Genomic DNA, 19,678 nt, shown 5'->3' with positions numbered 1-19,678 from the left:
TTGGACTCGCAACTTTAAAAATGCAACTGAAAATTCCCTTTAGACTGAAAAGTAAGGAGGGAAATAATTTAATTTTTCCAGGTTAAATTGTCACTGTTTTCTCAATAAAAATAAAAAAGTCAAACTCTAAAGCCATGTCTCACTTTTCTCAGTTTTTTTTTTTTTTTTTTTTTTTGATATGTAGTCTCACTCTGTCACCCAGGCTAGAGTGCAGTGGCATGATCTTGTCTCACTGCAACCTCTGCCTCCCAGGTTCAAGTAGCTGGGATTACAGGTATGCACCAACACGCCTGGTTAATTTTTTTATATTATTAGTAGAGATGGGGTTTCACCATGTTGGCCAGGCTGGTCTCGAACTCCTGACCTCATGATCCACCCATCTCAGCCTCCCAAAGTGCTGGGGTTACAGACTTGAGCCACCACACCCAGGCTTCTCAGCTCTTTTATATCCCATTGATGAATGTGGCCCTTACCAAATGACTGAGAGGCAATCTATAGCTTTATTTGAAGACAAAGTGACTCTTTTTACACAGGAAAAAAAAATGTGTGTGTGGTTCATATCCTCATGAAGACAGAGATGTTTGAAAATTGTATGCCCAAGTGTTTTTCTGCAATATCCTGAAAAGTGTGGTTGACATCATCATTTTGTAGTTCGTATCTTCCATCCTAATTTAAGACGGGACCAAAAAGAACCAAATAGCATGTGGCCCCAATGTCGTGCCTTCTTCTCTTAGTGAATTTTTTTTTTCTTAATTTGGCACATGTTACTCTTTCTTGAAGTCGTGTCTGGCATCTGAAATTTACTGGTTTTTTTTTTTTTAAGCAAAGTTTTATTGAGAATGTGGGAAGTGATTATAACCTGTAGCCAAAAACTAGGAGACAAATCTTCAGTTTTTGCAGAGATCTGTTTCTGGGTGGGAATGATCTACTTTATTCTCTTTCCTTTCCCTTCCTCAGAGAGGTGTTGGCTGAGTGCAAATCTACATGAATACTGAAAAATCCTTATTTGTATAAACATGCACAGCCTTACCATAAATGGAAAAATTTATTCAACCCAAGTATCATAATTGAAATAAAAGTTCTCTCCCTTATGTTTCAGCCATGGTGGAGAAAGATCCTCTGCCCGTCTGAGCATTCGTAGGGATCGACCATTATCTGTTCACTTAAACCTGGGCCAGAAAGGGTAAGCACCACATTTGCCTTCATATAATTTATTGAAAGATGGTATCATGTGAGATTTGCTAACAAAGTCTTCTTCTTTTGGCTTCCCTTCACAGTAACCGGAAAACATCTTGGTAAGAGAGAGAACACATTAATTATTTTATTATCTGCCTTTGAAACATGCATCAGAATGGTTATGGCACTTTCCCCTTTCTGCAGTAACTCTCTTTTCTTTTTCGTTTTTAATTACAGTCCAATAAAAATAAATCAGTTTGAAGGGCATTTCATGAAGCTGCAGGCTGACTCCAACTACCTTCTATCCAAGGAATACGAGGTACAACTTGGGCAGAATGAAGCTTCAGCATCCCTAGTTCTCAGCAGAATTTCCCTCCTAACGTTTACTGTGTAATCATAGGCTGATTGGACTCAGAAGTTAGGAGGCTGCTTAGAATCTCAGCTGAGCACTCTTTTATGCCAAAACTATGCCCTGAGCAATGTACCTTCTAATCTCAGAGGTCAGCTTGAGTTCCAGAATAACACAGCATAGCAAGGATCAGACAGTAAGGAAGAATTACCAAATCTCAAATGCAGACATAATGCTGTCAATTATTCAGACTAGCCATTTGCTTGGCTGGGAGACGCTGTGGTTTTGGAAAAAGCACCTAGCTTTTGGATTTGATTCTTGGGTTTGCCACTTGGGTGACCTGGGGCACATCAGTTATCCTGTCTGAGCTTCACTTGTATAATAGTGACAACACCTCCCTTGTGGGGCTGTTGTGGGGATCAGAGCTAATGCATGTTGAGTACTAGGCAGTCATACACAATAGCTGGTGTGGTGGGTGGCTAGTGTATATATTTTCATATTATATATCTCCAGGACTGTATGATATGCTTTATTCTATTTATATTCTCCACTTACAAACTTATTTTTGACCTAACAGGAGTTAAAAGACGTGGGTCGAAACCAGTCATGTGACATTGCACTCTTGCCAGAGAATAGAGGGAAAAATCGATACAACAATATATTGCCCTGTAAGTTTTGTGTCAAAATTTGTAATGCTGTCTTCCTCTAGCCATTTCTGCATTTTTCTCCAAAAACTCAATGGGGCTAAAGATATATAATATAGCTGGATATGGACAATCTCAAGCTCTGAATGACTTTAATAAGAAATAACTTGTATATTTCTGCACTTCCCTCTAGAGGGATAATAGCCAGTTTAAATTCTGATTATGAAAGGACTCTTATGCTGTTGACATTTCCCCATGTGGTCCTACTGCTTCTCTTTGGAGGCTAAGAACAGTAATGGGGTTAACAGCAAGGGCTCTGACATCAAGCAGACGTGGGTTTGCTTAGCAAAGTCTTCCGTTAGCAATTTCTGCTTAAATTTCCTTACCCCATTGGGTAAAGCAATAGGAGGCAGGTTTTCTGGACTGCATTCATTCCAGCAGTGAAAAGGAGCTGGCCACTCCACCAGGCAAATGTGACAATGTTACAAAGGGAAGCACAGATGGAGCTTCACGTTGTCTCCTGTGTCTGACTGGTTACAGGCCACCTGTGTAATCTTGGGCAAGTTAGTGATCCTGTCTGAGCCTCATCTGCAAAAATGAAGATAAGATCACCTTCCATCTGGGGCTACTGTGGGGATCAGAACTAAGGCACATCACACACATTACATCAACTATAGAAAAATCACCCCAAGATTCAGCTGCAAATCTCTTCTTCCAGATGATGCCTCGCGAGTGAAGCTGTCCAATGTAGACGATGATCCTTGCTCTGACTACATCAACGCCAGCTACATCCCTGTAAGTGAACTATGAGGCCACAGTGTTCAGGATGAGGCTTTGGTGGGTGGCAACACTGGAGATGCCACTCCTGCATGTTCCCACTATTCTTAGGTCTGGAAATGCTTGTAGCTTTCACAAGAGCATGTCTGAATGCCATTTAAAAAAATGGGGTATCCAATTCAGTTCCTGCAAAGCCACATTTTGCACAATGGCTAGAGTCAAATGAAATTATAATGAGCCCAGGATGCATTTTCATAGGTCATCTACTCTCTGCAGTCCTTAACCGAGATGAGAGCTTCCTAAGGAAGATGGACCTCCCCTGCTAAAGCTGCCTAGCTAGAGAAGTTGATCCCATGTTATTTGGACTCTTCACAACCACAGACACAACTCAAAGGTTATGTCAAATCTTTGGGCTCTGGTTTTGCTTAGCATCTTGCCACCTTCCTACAGCACACTGTGGTGGAAAAAGCTTTAAGGTCAAGCAAACCTAGATTTGAATCCCACTTCTGCCCTTTGTTGACTCTGTGACCTTGGGCACATTATGTCACTTTTTTGGGCCGCCATTTTCTTTTCCAAACACTGAAGATAATCATATTTACTTCAAGCAATTATCCATTCACTCAGTAAACACTTATGAATTAAGTGCTAACTTTAAGTCAAACACTGAGCTATTTACAGGCATGGGATAAGATGGAATCTTGACCCTAAAGAAACTTTCAGAAAAGAGTTTAGGCAAGAAAAGGCAATGCCACGAGAAACTGCCACAGCAGTGCCTCTTCTATATTGAAAGACATCTGCTTTATCTGGGGTCTTGTGCAAAGGCAGATTCTGATCCAGCAGGGCCGAGGCGGGGCCTGGGAATCTGCATTTCTAACAAGTCTCTGAGTGATTCCAGTGCTGCTGATCTGAGTCTGAGAACCACACTCAGTAGCAAGAGGCTAGAGGTTGCCATGGGGCATCTAGGAGGAGAATATCCCCCAGCAGAGAGAAAGGTAAAGGAAGGCTCAGCGGAGCAGGCTCCATGCTGAGGATAAATTAAGGATTCATCAGATGAGAGGCAGTGTTTTGGTGGGGAGGGGTTGGGAGGCAACAGCAGAGGTGACCTAATGTGGAGACCCTGAGGAGAGGCAAAGAGGAGCTTCGACTAGAATTGACAAGGAATTGTTGTCATTGATGTAGTGCAGAAGGAATAGATGAAAATATCCAGCTCAGGCCAGGCACGGTGGTTCCAGCCTATAATCCCTGCACTTTGGGAGGCTGAGGCAGGCAGATCATGAGATCAAGAGATTGAGACCATGGTGAAACCCCGTCTCTATTAAAAAATACAAAAATTAGCTGGGCGTGGTGGCACGCACCTGTGGTCCCAGCTACTTGGGAGGCTGAGGTAGAAGAATTGCTTGAACCCGGGAAGTGGAGGTTGCAGTGAGCCAAGATCGCGCCACTGCACTCCAGCCTGGCGCCTGGCAACAGAGTGAGACTCTGTCTCAAAAAAAAAAAAAATATCCAGCTCTTGGATTATGGTTTGGATTAAGTCAGTCTGACCCAAGATACATTAGATGTTCAGTCAACAGAGGTTTATCTTCCCATGCAAGACATGTCTTACCAAAGTATTCTGAAGTTAATTATCTAAAATGACTAAAACTCTTCTATGTTAAATAGGGAAAGAGCCTGATCACAGCCCCTCAAACAGTCTACACAAATACCTGCCCCCTGCCCTCACACACATATAATTGAAGCTGAAGTGTTTTCTAGATTGTTTCCTGAGACCCCCCTTTCAGAATAGACCCAGGCTAGTAAAAGGGAATGTGGCTCTTAACAGTAGTTCAACGTTCTGACCTTTGTCCTTCCTGCTCCCAAGCCTTGACACTTGTGTTAGTATCTTTTTCTGAAGTCAGGGACTTGGCAGAGGCCTCCCTGTCATCTAATCTGAAGAACCCTTTGTTTATAGTTCTGAAGAGGCCCATTGTTTCCAGCTCTCCATGTTGTAAATTCATTGCAGGGCAACAACTTCAGAAGAGAATACATTGTCACTCAGGGACCACTTCCTGGCACCAAGGATGACTTCTGGAAAATGGTGTGGGAACAAAACGTTCACAACATCGTCATGGTGACCCAGTGTGTTGAGAAGGGCCGAGTGAGTAAACAGCCTTCCTGACATCCAAGCTTTGCTTTCTGCCGCCTGGATAGAATTCTGCCCCTCCATCCAAGTGAAACCCCGCAAAACCAAGTAGCGATCATGTGGGAACATTGTTAGAGTCTTTGAACAGACTCTAACTTAAATCACTAATAGTGAACCCAGGTGATGCCTGATTCTGGGTCTGAAGTGCTAGTCAAAGCTGTTTCCATTTGAGGACTGGGATTTTCAGCAGTGCCCATTATTACCAAAAAACTACCTGGCCCTGGCCACTTGGCTACTCCATCTTCAGTGTATGGCCAGGGGAACCTGCCCCTCCTCCCAGGAAAGGAGAAGTGAGTTTTAGGCTGTGTTGGCAGACGCAAAGCCAAAGAATTATCCAGACAAATTAAGCAAACCCCTTGTAATGCACTTATCATCCTCTACTTTATATGGTTATTTTGAGGATTAAAAGAGAGATTACATGTAAAGTGCCCAGTATCTGCATTCAGTAAATACATGCTCACAATCCTCTTGCCCTTGTCTGTGCACATATAAAGGCAAGCTTAGCTAAACGTTCTGACTTCTCAAAGATCTCTTGGCACAAGACCCAAGTTAGGACAGTGACATATAAATACAAACAAAGCAGGGCCAGGAAGACAGTGCCTTCCTCTACACAACTAGATATTTCTTTAGAAAGAACAACAGTGAATTGGGAACCATAGTTTACCTGCTAGTGGAACTGAAATGCTAAGAAAATCAATTTAAAAAAAGAAAAAACCCTCAAGTCATGTATCCCTAGGCCTAAGAGAGTGAGTGAATCTACAGATTGGGCTTGGGGGTGCTCCTTACGCAGGGTCTCCCCTTCACTTGCAGCAGCACCTCAGCTTCAGCGCTGGCCATGAGCAGGTTAATGTAAAGTAGATGGTCAAACTGCTTTAGCGGCTGATCCCAAATTCCTAACTAACTCAGGAAGGCGTTTAGAGGAGGGAAAGCTCAGGTTCACAAGGAGTCATTTTTCTGGACTCACGTTGTTTCTGTCTGTCATCTTCTAGGTAAAGTGTGATCATTACTGGCCAGCGGACCAGGATTCCCTCTACTATGGGGACCTCATCCTGCAGATGCTCTCAGAGTCCGTCCTGCCTGAGTGGACCATCCGGGAGTTTAAGATATGCACTGTATGTTAGCTTATGACTTCATTTAACAACCCAGCTGGGGGAGATGAAGGAGACCTGCTAATCCCACTTTTGCTGGTTCTTCTCTCGTAGTTTCAGCCCATAGGAATTGCTCCATGGCTCAGTTGTCCTCTTACTATCCTGCTCTCTGCTCTTACAGGAGGAACAGCTCGATGCACACAGACTCATCCGCCACTTTCACTATACGGTGTGGCCAGACCATGGAGTCCCGGAAACCACTCAGTCTCTGATCCAGTTTGTGAGGACTGTCAGGGACTACATCAACAGAAGCCCAGGTGCTGGGCCCACTGTGGTGCACTGCAGGTACGCAGAGATCTAGGAGCCAAACGGCAGCCGTATGGGGGTTGTGCCTAGGAGCCTGGAAAAAGACATAAGCATGGGGAATTCAGTGGATGGAGGATTTGTCTGGACCAGCCAGCCTGCCTCACCCCCAGGGAGTTTTATAACAACATTCCTCCCCTTCTCCCAACGCCATTCTTCTTCCCTGGTTTCTCTTTTTCCACTTTCTTCCCCTCTAGCCTCTCCTTCGCCCTCACTCCCCAGCCTTCTCTCCCTCTTGCTCTTTTCCTACTTTCTGAAATGTGAAGTCCTGATGGGAATTCCATGCTTTCCATCATCAGGCATGTATCACCTTCCGTCTGAGTTCCCAACAACTCCTTTCCCATTCTAGCCAGAAGAGTGAGCACACAAACCTATTCTTGCCTCTGGCTACTCTTCTGTTTTGGAATGGCTTTATTTCTCTGTTCCACCTAAGTGCTACCCATCCTTCAAGATTTACTTTCTAATCTTCCCTCCAGATCTAGTAGCAGGTCTATTTGTGTGGCTAAAACAAAATACCACAGCCTGGATAATAAGTAATAGAAATTTATTTCTCATGGTCTAGAAGCTGGGAAGTCCAGGATCAAGGCGCTGGCAGGTTCCCTATCTCTTGAGCTTGGTCTCTGCTTCCAGGATGGTGCCTTGTGGCTGTGTCCTCACACGGAGGGAGGAATGGAAGGGCAAAGGGACCTAGCTAGTTCCCTGCAACCCTTTCACAAGGCACTAATCCCCTTCATGAGGGCTGAGCCCCCATGGCCTAATCACCTCCTAAAGGCTCCACCTCTTAATACTGTTGCATTGAAGATTAAGTTTCAACATGAATTTTTTGGAGGGGACACAAATGTTCAAACTACAGCATAGCAGTTGCCATCTGTAGCACCTATTTTTTTCTCTCAAATTTCTCTTCACTTGCTATTATCATTTCTACGCGTTTAATACTTTTCCTACATACATGTAAATCTATAAACAACATATTTATGTTTCAAAAATGTATTGAAATGGTTACATATATGTTTTATGCATCTTTTTGTCAACCTTCCTACTCAATATAAAGTTTTCATAATATTGTTAGGTCCATAAAATCTCGCTCTCTCCGGGGAGCCTGGTGTTTGGCTAATTAATGTTTGCAGTAACACTGTGATAGCCCTGACTGAATGGTACTAATAAACAAGGAGCAGGGAACTGCAGCAGGAAGAGAAATGCCAAGTGTACTTGTCTCCTCCCTGTCAGCCCAGCACCCAAGAGCGCTACTTTCCTATGTCCTTGGAACCTTGACACTTTCAACAGGAAGGTGAGGTACTCAGAGCTTTCTGCTTTCTGAAAAATGGCAGGCATTTTTGTACAGGACCACTGGAGAACTGTTCTTTATGTTATAAATCTGTGTACCAAAAATCCCCAGATAATACAACCATTTTGGGGAGCAATTTGGCAATCCCTAGTGAAGTTGAAGGTATTCATGCCCTATGACCAGCCCAACAGTTCTGCTTCTAGGTATCAACTCCTGAGAAATCTCCACACTGACGCATGTTCACTGCAACACGTCTTAATAAAGAAAAACTAAAAATGATCTCATTTCCACTGGATTACCAGTGGTTTATGAAGAGAGTTAACAGAAATTAGATCAGCTGGGTGTGGGATATCCTGCCTTTCCCAGCACTTTGGAGGCCAAGGTGGAGGATCACTTGAGGCCAGCAGTTTGAGACCAGACTAGGCAACAAAGAGAAACCCTATCTCTACATTTTTTTTAATTACCTGGGAGTAATTACACATGCCTGAGGTCCCAGCTACGCAGGAAGCTGAGGTGAGAGGATTGCTTGAGCCTAGGACATTGAGGTTGAGGCTACAATGAGCTATGCTTGTGCCACTGCACTCCAGCATGAGCAACAGAGCAAGACCCTGTGAAGGGAGGTGGGGGAAGGAAGGAGGGAAAGAGAGAGAAGGAGGGAGGGGAGAGAGAAGAAAAGATGGAAAGAAATAAGATCTGTATGTAGCAACATGGATAAATCTGAAAACATAATATTGAGTAGGAAAGTTGACAAAGATACCTAAAACATGTATGTAGGAAAAGTATTAAAAAGCATGCATGGAAATGAGACATAGAAAGTGCAGAGCACCGCTTATCCCTGGTAGAGTGGAGGAGGGACAGGAAGGGAGTGGAAAGAGATAGAAGGCTGTGCGGAGGTAGGCTTCAGGGGACAGTAGGTTAAACTTGCTTAAGAGGAAAAGAGCACACTGAGAGAAAGAAATATTCTTATCTTCTCCCATAACTGGGAAGAGAAAAGAAAGATTGTGCCAGAGTCTTTGATGCAATCTTGAAAGGTAAATTTAACAAAAAGGCTCAATCTTCCTTTCCCATCTCTTCCAGTGCTGGTGTGGGTAGGACGGGAACCTTCATTGCATTGGACCGAATCCTCCAGCAGTTAGACTCCAAAGACACTGTGGACATTTACGGAGCCGTGCACGACCTAAGACTTCACAGGGTTCACATGGTCCAGACCGAGGTAAGAGTTACAGGCTGAAAGTTACAAGCCACCTTCTTCCCCACGATATCCCCACAGAAAAATATCCAGGACTTGAATCTGACAAGGGGAAATAACTATGACACATTACGAAGAGAAAAAGAGCACTGAATATAGATATTTTCTAAATCTCACTGGTCTTGAAGGTGACCATCTTGGGGATCATTTTAAGGCAGGCTGGCAGATGAGCACAAGCACTTCAGTTAGGAATGAAGATCTTAATGTCTCCTCTCCCCCCATCTACATCCCATTTCAGAAGACACCAAGGGAGTGTGTATAGGCCGTAAAGACCACATGCTTCCATTTGTGCAGCCCTTTGACATTTGCAGGGCATTTTTGAACATGTCATCTCAATAAATTTTCACAAAAACCAGGTGAGACATATATTCCATTTCCAGACTAGAAAATGAAGGTCCAAAAGCTTAAGGGCTTTGCACAAAGCCCACAGCCATGAAGTGGCTGAGGTGGCTTGGTCACTGTTCTAGAGAATCCTGAGCCCTCAAGTGCTAAGCCTACTAGCCTCCCAGTCAGATCTCTTCCCCGACAGAGACCAAGCAGTCACTCCTCTGCATCAGTGCCTTCCGAGGCTCAAGTTCTCTTATCCTTATGTTTCCCAAGTTTTTCTCAAAGTAGTAACTATGCAGCACCCTTATTTGCACGTTGTATTACCTCTGCTCTCAAAGTCAGCCGGTGATATTGACAGTGGAGTCCCTCCTGGTTGCCAAAATGCATCACGAGTTTGGGGCAAGTGTATGGAAGTGATAAATGGCCCAAGAATTAAAAAAAAAAAAAAATCCATGGTTGGAAAAGTAAAAAGTTCCACATGCTTCTGTATCCCCTCTTAGAGTTATAGTACCTGTGGCCACTGCACAGACAGCAATGTTCCACGAAAAGAGAGCATCCTAGAGCCAAGGCCCCATTTGAGCTTCATTGAACCTACTATTCCCAAAACCACCTTGACCCCTGAAGTCTTTTCTTGCACACTACATATTAATATGCTGCATTCAAGCCAGCAACAATTGAACAAGAGAAATAAACATTAAAAATATCCTGCAGAATTAACATTTGACAAAACAATGGCATCATTGTCTTCTGAAGGCAGGATCCTCTGCCACCACTATTGTCCTGGACTGCGAGTACTTTCATTATAACAATGATTCCATCATATTTTCAATGTTTTATTATGAAATTGTTTTTTTAAAAATGTGCAAAACGTGGCTGGGTACTGTGGCTCATGTCTGTAATCCCAGCATTTTGGGAGACCCAGGTGGCCAGATCACTTGAGGCCAGGAGTTTGACACCAGCCTAGGCCACATAGCAGGACCCCATCTCTGCAAAAAAATTAAAATATATCTATACAAAACTAGGGAAAGTAGTATAATGAGTTTCCATGTATCCAAACCCCAGCTTCTATAATTATCAGCATTCTGTGTTCTTTTCCCAACTGTATCCTATATATAATGTTCCCCTACCCCAAGACATGACCCCATTGAAATATTTTAAAGCAAATCCCACTTATCACATTATTTCATCCTTAAATATACATATATATGTATATACACATATACCTATGTCTATACATAGGCATATGCCTATGTATAGACATAGGCATATACCTATGTATAGGTATATGCCTATGTATACCTATGTATATGCATATACCTATGTCTATACATAGGCATATGCACATACGCATGTGTACACATGTACATATATAGATGTATATGCATGTGTAGTACATGTCACATTACCTATATGTGTATATGTGTTTACAGGTATGTGCTTGTATACATGTGTGATATGACATTGCATGAATACATGTGAACATGTATACATAAATATATGTATATTTGAAATCAGGACTCTTTAAAATTATGAGCATAATGCCATTATCACATCTACTTTTTAACCATAGTTCCTAAATATCATCTAATATGCAGTCAGTATTTAAATATCCCTAATTATCTCAAAAAATACTTTTTAAATACTTTTTATAAAAACTGTAGTTGGTTTCTACTAGAATCCAGAGTTTGCATATTTCATTTGGTTGGCATGTCTCTGAAATCTCTTTTAATCTATAATCCTCTCTCCCCTTTGTTTTCCATGCCATTTATTTGTTAAAGAAACCAGTTCATTTGTTCCATAGATTTTCCCACATTCTAGATGTGCTGATTGCTTGTTCGTGGTGGTAATATATTCTACTCTCTGTGGTTTTTGTCAGCTGGTGGTTAGATCTAGAGGCCTGATTAAACTCAGGTTTGTTTCACCAACACAGTGCTCCGTGGGTGGTACTAAGGGCTTTCTGTTGCATGACATCAGAAAGCAGATCACCACGTCTGTCTCTCTTTCAGCACTGAGGAAACTGACAGTGAGTTCAGGGGGTGTCAGCCTGAACCCTTCATTATCCCAGTCAACCTCAACCTTTCACTTAATGGTGTTAGCAGCCACTGATGACCTCTGCCTAGCTCTGCTATTTCATTAAAGGTTGCTGAATTATATTACCCTGTATCATAATTGTTATCCTTCAGTTTTCCTCCACAAGACTGTGCATTTCTAGAGGGTGGGAACCTGTTTTCCTTCTCTATATCCTCAGTGTTTTTTAATCTGTTAAACGAATGAAGAAACATCCTACAATTACGTTGCCAAAAAGCATTAATATTTGTTAGTTTACTGTCACTTTCACAAACTCAAACCCTAATTAATTTGTAACTTGGGGAAGAGGAGGTTATCATATTATAAATAGTCTTGAACTATGTGTATTTGTGTGTGTGTGTGTAGGCTGTCTAGTAATTGTCAGAGGATTCTTGGGCCATCTGTCACGTCCATACACTTACCCCAAACTCATGATGCATTTGATAAGCAGGAGGGACTCTACTGTCAGTATCACTGGCTGACTTTCAGAGCAGAGGTAACACAATGTGCAAAGCTCTTTCTGCTTAGAAATAACTCCATCTTTTCCCTATTCTGTTTTCCTTTTCCTCGGGCCTCACTGAGGATGCTGTGGCTTAGTTCCTCAGCTTGCCTTCTCAATGTTTGACTTCACCAAGATCTGTCTTCAAGGCACCGCCCTTTCTCTCAATCTTCATTCTTTGTAATATTTTCCATTCCTGTACAGGCTCATGTTACCCAAATCTAATTCTGCCTCCACAGACATGTAAGTACATGACTACCAGACGGATGCCCCCAAAAGCCTTACAACCATCTAACTTCAAAAAGATCAAAGCCAAATTCATTCATTCTTTCAAAAAGCGAAACAACAACAATAAAAACATTCCTCCTGCTCTTGCTCCTTCCAGTGTCATTTAATAGTATTGCCATCCATGTGTTTGCCCAAGCCAGGGAGCTGACTTCTTATATTTTTTAAGGGATGGGGCCTCATTATGTTGCCAAGACTGGACTCAAAGTCTGTGCTCAAGCGATCTTCTACAGGTGTGCTCCACCACACCTGGCATGCTTACACGCATGGATATGTGCATTTATCTGCTTATTATTTCTATTTTCTGTTTATTTACATAGTGAGACAAGCAAGAAAATATCTCACTATGTTGACCAGGCTAGACTCAAATTCCTGGGCTCAATGGAGTAGATTTCTTTTCCTCCAGTTCCCACATCCAAGCAATCATGAAGTCCTTTCCTTCTCTTTGTGCTAGTTCTCACCCCACTGCCACTGCCCTCACATAGCCCTTTATCAACTCTTATTATCCCTGCTAATGAGTAGCCTCCTAGTGGGTCCCCGGCCTTCGGTTCTGCCCTAATGATCCTTCAGCCACCCCTGCCACCATCAAAGTTCCCTTGCTGACTTTGTCAGCTCCCTGCATAAAAATCATGAAAAGCTCACCAGTGCTTGTAAAATGAAGTTCAAACCCCATCCTGCATAGCCTCTTCATAACCTGGCCCCAGCTTACTCCTCCAGCTTCATGTCATCGTACTAGACACCACCAGTGGTTAGGGTCTGCCAAATTAAGGAAGGTTTAGCCACCTGGGCCAGAATCAACTTTGAGTCGTTCCATCATAATGAAATAAACATTACAGTAAGATAAAATTTTCTCTTTCTCTTTTTTCTCAAACAAAATTCCAAATCCTATCCAGATATTAGGTTGGTGCAAAAGTTATTGTGGTTTTTGCCATTAAAAGTAATGACAATTACTTTTGCACCAATCTAATATCATCTGTCTTGCTTTAAGTCTCTGCTGAAGTTGAGTTGTTTTTACAGGATCAGAATCCCTGGTGCCAGCTGGCATTTGGTAAATGGGAGTGGGTGCAGAGGGGTATGATCCAAGGCTAAGTCCCTGTGGGTGACTGTTTCAGCAAAAGATGGAGGACATTTGGACCCCCTGCATTATTTTTTTGGGTCTATGGTGACAGTGAACTTCAACTTACCTCTGTCTTTGCTTGAGATACAAAGGGATGCAGGTCTTCACAATTTTTGATGACTGTATCAAACAGCAAGCATTTCTAAACAAAGAGGCATCCATCAGGGGACTTGTGAGCATTCCTCCTTCTTTTATACTGCTTTGAGGGAAATTTGCAGCTTGACCCTGAGAGAAACATTCAGAGAGCAATAATTTGTTAAAGAACAATAGATGATAGTCACAGTCTCAATTTCATTTGCTCCTCCTGGGAAGGAAACACTGAGATGTTTTGGATGAAGGATCTCAGGTTCCATTTGGGGTATTGTTTGAGGTGTTTCCCATGACCCACGCAACCAGGATTTTAGCTGCACTGCACTTCTCACGGTTTCAGAATATATGTGAAATGTTATGCTATGTTACCCTACTTCTTTTCTTGAATTCTTATAAATATCCCCTCTTCTCTTTCCTCCCCTAAAAGTGAACTTAATGGCTTTCTCTTCTACATGAAGCCTTAAACACAATTCTAATTTATGCTGATCATCTTATAGGTAATTGTTCACTTAATACTAAACCATGCCCTCAGGGATCACAGAAGACGGTAACTATGACACTGTAATTAATATCTGACACTGCAAATATTGATGAAATTGAATGAATGGAACTGAATGTGTCAATACTCAGCCAAGCCTTCACCAATTAGCAAAAAATTATCTTCTGTGATCTGAGGTTCATGTGTTAGGCTTTGTCTACTTTTCCTTAAGAATAAAATGAGAAGCACATTAACAATCTCATCATTTTGATACTAATCATTTTCAAAGGGACATTCTATTGGGAAAAGAAGAATCTATATTTAAGGCAAGGCAAATTAATGGATATTAACTAGTTTCAAAGCCCATGGTGAATCATTGATAAAGAATTCATTAATAGGCCACAGCACACATGTACTAGAGTTCATTCACAGCTGAGGTTCCAAAGTAATTTAATATCCTAGTAGAATTGAAAATATGAATTACGCTTTGGGTGGGAGAAAACAGGGAGGTGTCAGTCTATAATTTGGTGGATCCTTTTAAGTTAGCAAAGAGAGACTGCTTTATACTAACAACCATTCTCTGGAGAATACTTTTCTCAGACTTTCAATAGTATTGAGATTGTGTATAACATTCATAATGACAAATGTCTGTGAGCAGAAAAGCAGAGAACAGTTATCAATATTATTGCAGGTCTTACTTTTTATTGATTTGGTTGTTTAAAATGTCCTTATCTAGGCTGGGCACAGTGTAATCCTAGCACTTTGGGAGACCAAGGCAGGAGGATGGCTTGAGGCCAAGAGTTTCAAACCAGCATGGGCAACAGAGCAAGACCCCATCTCTAAAAAACTTTTTAAAAAATTTGTCCAGGCCTGATGGTGCACACCTGTAATCCCAGCTACTCAGGAGGCTAAGGTGTGAGAATCACTTAAGATCGGGAGTTCAAAGCTGCAGTGAACTATGACTGTGTCACTGTACTCCAACTTAGGTGACAGAACAAGACCCTGTCTCTTAAAAAAAAAATTAAATGTTCTTATCTATTGATTATACCAGACCTACCTTATATAGTCCCATGGATAGATGACCAGGCTGGCTTTCAATCAGGGACAGTATCTAGTGCCAATCCATAAAAATAAGTACCTGTTTACTTGGTAGGATTGTTAATGAGGAAAGATTGAATTGTTCTACTTTGTATCTCAAACCTCTAAAATACTTTGACTGACTGCACTGATTGCTTTAAACACGAGGTTTGGAAATATTTTCCAATATCTATCTGACTGACATCAACCTGTATCTTTTAATGGACAAAGGCTGTTAGCTATAAGAGACCACTGCCTCCTTGTTTAATAAACGGGAAAACTGGGATCCCAAGAAGCCTGATGGCTCAGCCTAGGCTGGCTAGAGGCTGCTGAGAGCCCAGTCTTCTTCACTGCTCACAACTCCCTCTGAGCAGTTGCTATATCAGCAAGGGAAGGTTTCACAGACATCTATTTCCTTATAAGAGAGCTCAGGGAGTATAAGGAAGGGGGCCCAATGCACAAGCTTGGCTGCCTGTGGCTGAGACACAGTGGTCAGTGGAGGTCTTTATGGTCACCAAAGCACTGACTCCTATATTCATTTATATTTCAAAAGTAGTAAATTCTCAAATAGCTGACAGGTGGGTCTGTCCTCACTCTGTAACCCCTGTAGTTCTCTGCAGTCAGCCAGCATCTTCAAGATTCTTCCATGTGGCAGACTCAGATGCTGAGAGAGCAGAGATGGATAAGACACTGACCTTGCACTCAAAGAACTAACAGTCCAGCAGCGTTTCTTGTTCATACCTCTTTTTTTTCCCACTGTATTCCCAGAATAAAGAAAACAAAGCAGCAGAGTATGCAGTGAAATGATTTTCTCATTCAGTTATGCAATGAAATTGGGATTCATCTATGAAAACTGGTATAGTGAAAAAGACATGAAATTTGAGGTCACATCTCCAAGAACAAATCCCAGGGCCCAATTTCTTAGCTGTGTGACCTTGGAGAAGTTACTCAACTTTTGAGTCTTAGTTTATACTGATCATTACACTTACTTCACAAGGTTGTCGAAATCATTAAACGAGATAATGTATGTAAACTACATAGTAGCGTTTGGCATTCGTTCATCTACTGAATTTGTGCAAGACCTACTATGTACTAGACACAGTTATAGGTGCTCACAGAACACACCACATATATATACATAAATATTAAAAGAATGAAAAATGCCACCTCTCTGCCCATTACCATTGTTCTCTTTTCAGTGGTAATAAAAGACAGTCACTGTTTTATTTATCAGAGACCGTTAGTAAAATGATGACCAAGAAACTTGCTAACTATATACAATCCCATCACTGTCAGTATTTTGTGAGAGTGCCTCATCTTTCTTCTGCATGTGAACAGGCCCTCCTCTGACATGTCTCTTTTTTTCCACAGTGTCAGTATGTCTACCTGCATCAGTGTGTAAGAGATGTCCTCAGAGCAAGGAAACTACGGAGTGAACAAGAAAACCCCTTGTTTCCAATCTACGAAAATGTGAATCCAGAGTATCACAGAGGTAGGCACTTACTTTACTAACTTCCGAGTTCCTTCATTAAGATATGGTCAGTATGGCCAGGCACAGAGGCTCACATTGCAGCATTTTGGGAGTCTGAGGCAGGAGGATCACTTGAGCCTAAGAGTTTGAAACCAGCCTGGGCAACATAACAAGACCCCGTCTCTACAAAAAATTAAAAAAAAAAAAATTAGCCAGACATCCTCTGTAGTCCCAGCTACTTGGAAGGCTGAGGGAGAGGATCACTTGGGCTTGGGAGGTCAAGGCTGCAGTGAGCTGAGTTCACACCACTGCACTCCACTCTGGGTGACAGAGCAAGATCCTGTCTCAAAGAAAAAGAAAAAGATTCTAACTGGACGCAGTGGCTCAAGCTTGTAATTCCAGCAATTCCTTGCCATGTGGACTGTTCTCTCTCTATAAATCAGATAATCTTTCTTTGACAGACATTATTTCACACGCTCTTATCTCCATTTGTAAATGATCTTCAGTGTCTCCTAACCTCCTTTTTTTTTTTTTTTTTTTTTTTTTTTGAGACGGAGTTTCGCCCCTGTTACCCAGGCTGGAGTGCAATGGCGTGATCTCGGCTCACTGCAACCTCCGCCTCCCGGGTTCAGGCAATTCTCCTGCCTCAGCCTCCTGAGTAGCTGGGATTACAGGCATGCGCCACCGTGCCCAGCTAATTTTTTGTATTTTTAGTAGAGACGGGGTTTCACCATGTTGACCGAGATGGTCTCAATCTCTTGACCTCGTGATCCACCCGCCTCGGCCTCCCAAAGTGCTGGGATTACAGGCGTGAGCCACCTCGCCCGGCTGTCTCCTAACCTTTTACTTAGTTCTCTGTTTCATCAAGCGTAGCCAGTATATTAATGAGTTAACAATCTACAAAGCACAAATAAAGAGCTACTATTTAGAGGAGTCCTTTGTAAATCAGATAATCTTTTGTATGATAAATAATTACCCCCTAATTTATCTGTATAGTCATTTAAGGTTTTTGAATTGGAGATTCCTTAAGAAGCTTCAGGATAGAGCAAGTTCTGAGGGATCTGGGAGGTTCCTTTGTCTTGTTTTGACTTGTCTGAGAATCTTAGTAATCTTGGGCACCCCTGAAAGAAGCTAACTATGGTATAGAAAAAGTTAACCACCAGGCACTGAAGGCTAAGATTCAGGTCCAAACTCTTGAACTAACTAGCATTAACAAGCTGTGTAACGTGGGTAAGTTACTCTGCCTCTCTGGGCCTATGGCTTCATCCATAAAAACAGAGGAGATGGGCTAGAATTATTAGTCCCTTCCAAGTCTAATAATCTGTGTTTCTAATTGGAATGACCTGGTCCCCATAGGAATGTTCTCACCTTAGACCATGTTGAGCTTTATTCATTTCTGCCGGTCTTTTGCATTGATAATTTTCATAAACCACTATGACACACCCTGCTGCTGCCTCTAATTTCAGTGTTCTTCCTTTCAGATCCAGTCTATTCAAGGCATTAAGAATGTACCTGAAGAGCTCCTGGATAAAAATTATTCACTGTGTGATTTGTTTATAAAAACTTGCTTCATGCCCTATAGAGGTGCCAGCTATTTCTGTTGATACTATGTATAATTTATTAATCTGGAGAATGTTTAAAATTTTATATAATTTAAAGGTAACATATTATTGTACATAGTTGTATTTTGTAGTTTCTTCTGTAAATATGTTTTTCATAATGTTTAATATTAAGCTTTATATAATTCTATTTTTCCACACTAAAGTGTTCATGACTTGTTCTACATAAACTAATTCAACCTGTATGATAGGACTGCTGGTTAAATGCATATGGAGGTGGTGGCAGAGACAATCCCTTAGGCATGTTTTCTACCTGTTTTGATATTCACTGGACAGGATAAAGGGCAAGGCTAGAGAGAGCAAATACTATGGCTAGCTTTGTTGCGTTGCTGTCCCATGAATCTCGATAGCCAACAGGCATGTCCTAACATGCTACTAGGACAAATGTAACAGTCAAAAATAGGATTAGAGGGAGATAGAAGAATTAATGAAGCAGTACCAAAGCTGAACCAGATGGTTGTGTCTGAACTAGTTGTTCTCTCTCCCTTCTCCTGCCAGGGATTGAAGCCAAAGGGGTCTGGGATCATGCAACTTGCAGTCCAAGCCTAGGATGCAGGGTTGAGGGTTCTGGTTGATAGAGAATAATTCCAAACAGAAGTGATGAATTCCTTTTGTTAAGAAGATGCCAGCTATACCCAGACTAGAAACAACATGCAAAGCACTAACTATAGTGATTAGAGATTCTTTTACCGCATTCATGGTGTGGAGTGTGAACATGCACACCCATACTGTAATGTATTTATATTGTCTCATTTTCCATAGTCTCCATTCCTGGAAAAGTCACAATTATCCATTTCTACTTGGTTTCCCATTAAAAGAATATTATGGTAACAGATCGTGCCCCTGATTAAAAGACTTAATGCCATTATTTTCACAGAAATGACTACAATAATATATTTTAAATTTAAAAAAACAGAATGAACGAAAACAGTGGTCGTTAATAAAATTCTCAAAACTTTAGTAAATCAATGACGTCAAAATGTCAAGTAGTCACCTAAAGTTGCATATAATAGCTAAAGGCACTACATACTGTACCAAGTTTATCTTCGATATTTGTGCCTTACTTTGACTACAACAAATTCCAGTGAATCAGAAAGTGGGCATTCCCTTCATCAAGGTCAGTTCTGAGAGCATTCCCGGGGAAAATCTGAAAGGCATTTGTATGGACTCTTCATAGATACCTGAGAAGATGAGCTGGAGATGTTGGCCTTTTTCATGCTACAGATTTTTCTGTAATAAACTTGGGAATTAGAGGTCGAGTTTGTTTGTTGATGGCACAGCTTCATTTGCAGAAAGAGTACATTTCTTTTCAAAGTATGTATTTCTGTAACCTACCATAAAGTCCGCTAAGTAATACAATGAATGTAATTGGCATAATAATTGAAAATCATTGACTATACCTAAAAGAGTTATTTATAGTTAAATAACTCTATACCCAATCTGGAAAATTTCCAGGGTTATTTGAAGTTTACAAAAATGTGAAGCATAATAATAAGTTTCAAAGTTCCACAGTTTCATTGTGCTCAATGCCCTTGTGA

The 19,678-nt window shown here is 41.5% G+C and overlaps 1 protein-coding gene and 1 long non-coding RNA gene across 5 annotated transcripts in view; one reads left to right on the top strand and one right to left on the bottom strand.

The window, feature by feature from the left end:
- Positions 1-19,397, top strand: part of PTPRB (protein tyrosine phosphatase receptor type B) — a 121,641-nt gene extending 102,244 nt beyond the window's left edge. For 2 of the 4 annotated variants that reach the window (XR_013521927.1, XR_013521928.1), the window contains 11 exons: positions 1,100-1,183; positions 1,278-1,295; positions 1,414-1,495; positions 2,103-2,193; positions 2,888-2,964; positions 3,205-5,080; positions 6,115-6,237; positions 6,395-6,558; positions 8,939-9,074; positions 16,422-16,542; positions 18,003-18,325. Coding sequence is in view for 2 of the 4 variants with exons in the window: in XM_002807127.7 (XP_002807173.4) it covers positions 1,100-1,183; positions 1,278-1,295; positions 1,414-1,495; positions 2,103-2,193; positions 2,888-2,964; positions 4,946-5,080; positions 6,115-6,237; positions 6,395-6,558; positions 8,939-9,074; positions 16,422-16,542; positions 18,003-18,025 (1,054 nt within the window). In the remaining 2 variants the exon portion in view is untranslated. Of the gene's footprint in view, positions 1-1,099; positions 1,184-1,277; positions 1,296-1,413; positions 1,496-2,102; positions 2,194-2,887; positions 2,965-3,204; positions 5,081-6,114; positions 6,238-6,394; positions 6,559-8,938; positions 9,075-16,421; positions 16,543-18,002 lie in introns of all 4 variants that reach the window. The other 2 variants (XM_002807127.7, XM_035257018.3) reach the window with 1 other exon arrangement.
- The window catches only part of LOC118144263 (uncharacterized), a 49,710-nt gene continuing 35,519 nt past the window's right edge, over positions 5,488-19,678 (bottom strand). The window contains exons 3-4 of the long non-coding RNA XR_013521930.1: positions 13,473-13,630; positions 5,488-6,613 (exon numbers count right to left, since the gene is read on the bottom strand). This is a non-coding gene — a long non-coding RNA (uncharacterized LOC118144263). The remainder of the gene's footprint in view (positions 6,614-13,472; positions 13,631-19,678) is intronic.

Source organism: Callithrix jacchus, chromosome 9 (genome assembly GCF_049354715.1).
Source record: "Callithrix jacchus isolate 240 chromosome 9, calJac240_pri, whole genome shotgun sequence".
Lineage (NCBI taxonomy): Eukaryota > Metazoa > Chordata > Mammalia > Primates > Cebidae > Callithrix > Callithrix jacchus.
Note: the sequence above shows the minus strand (reverse complement) of the source record. Positions and strands in the feature narration are given on the sequence as shown.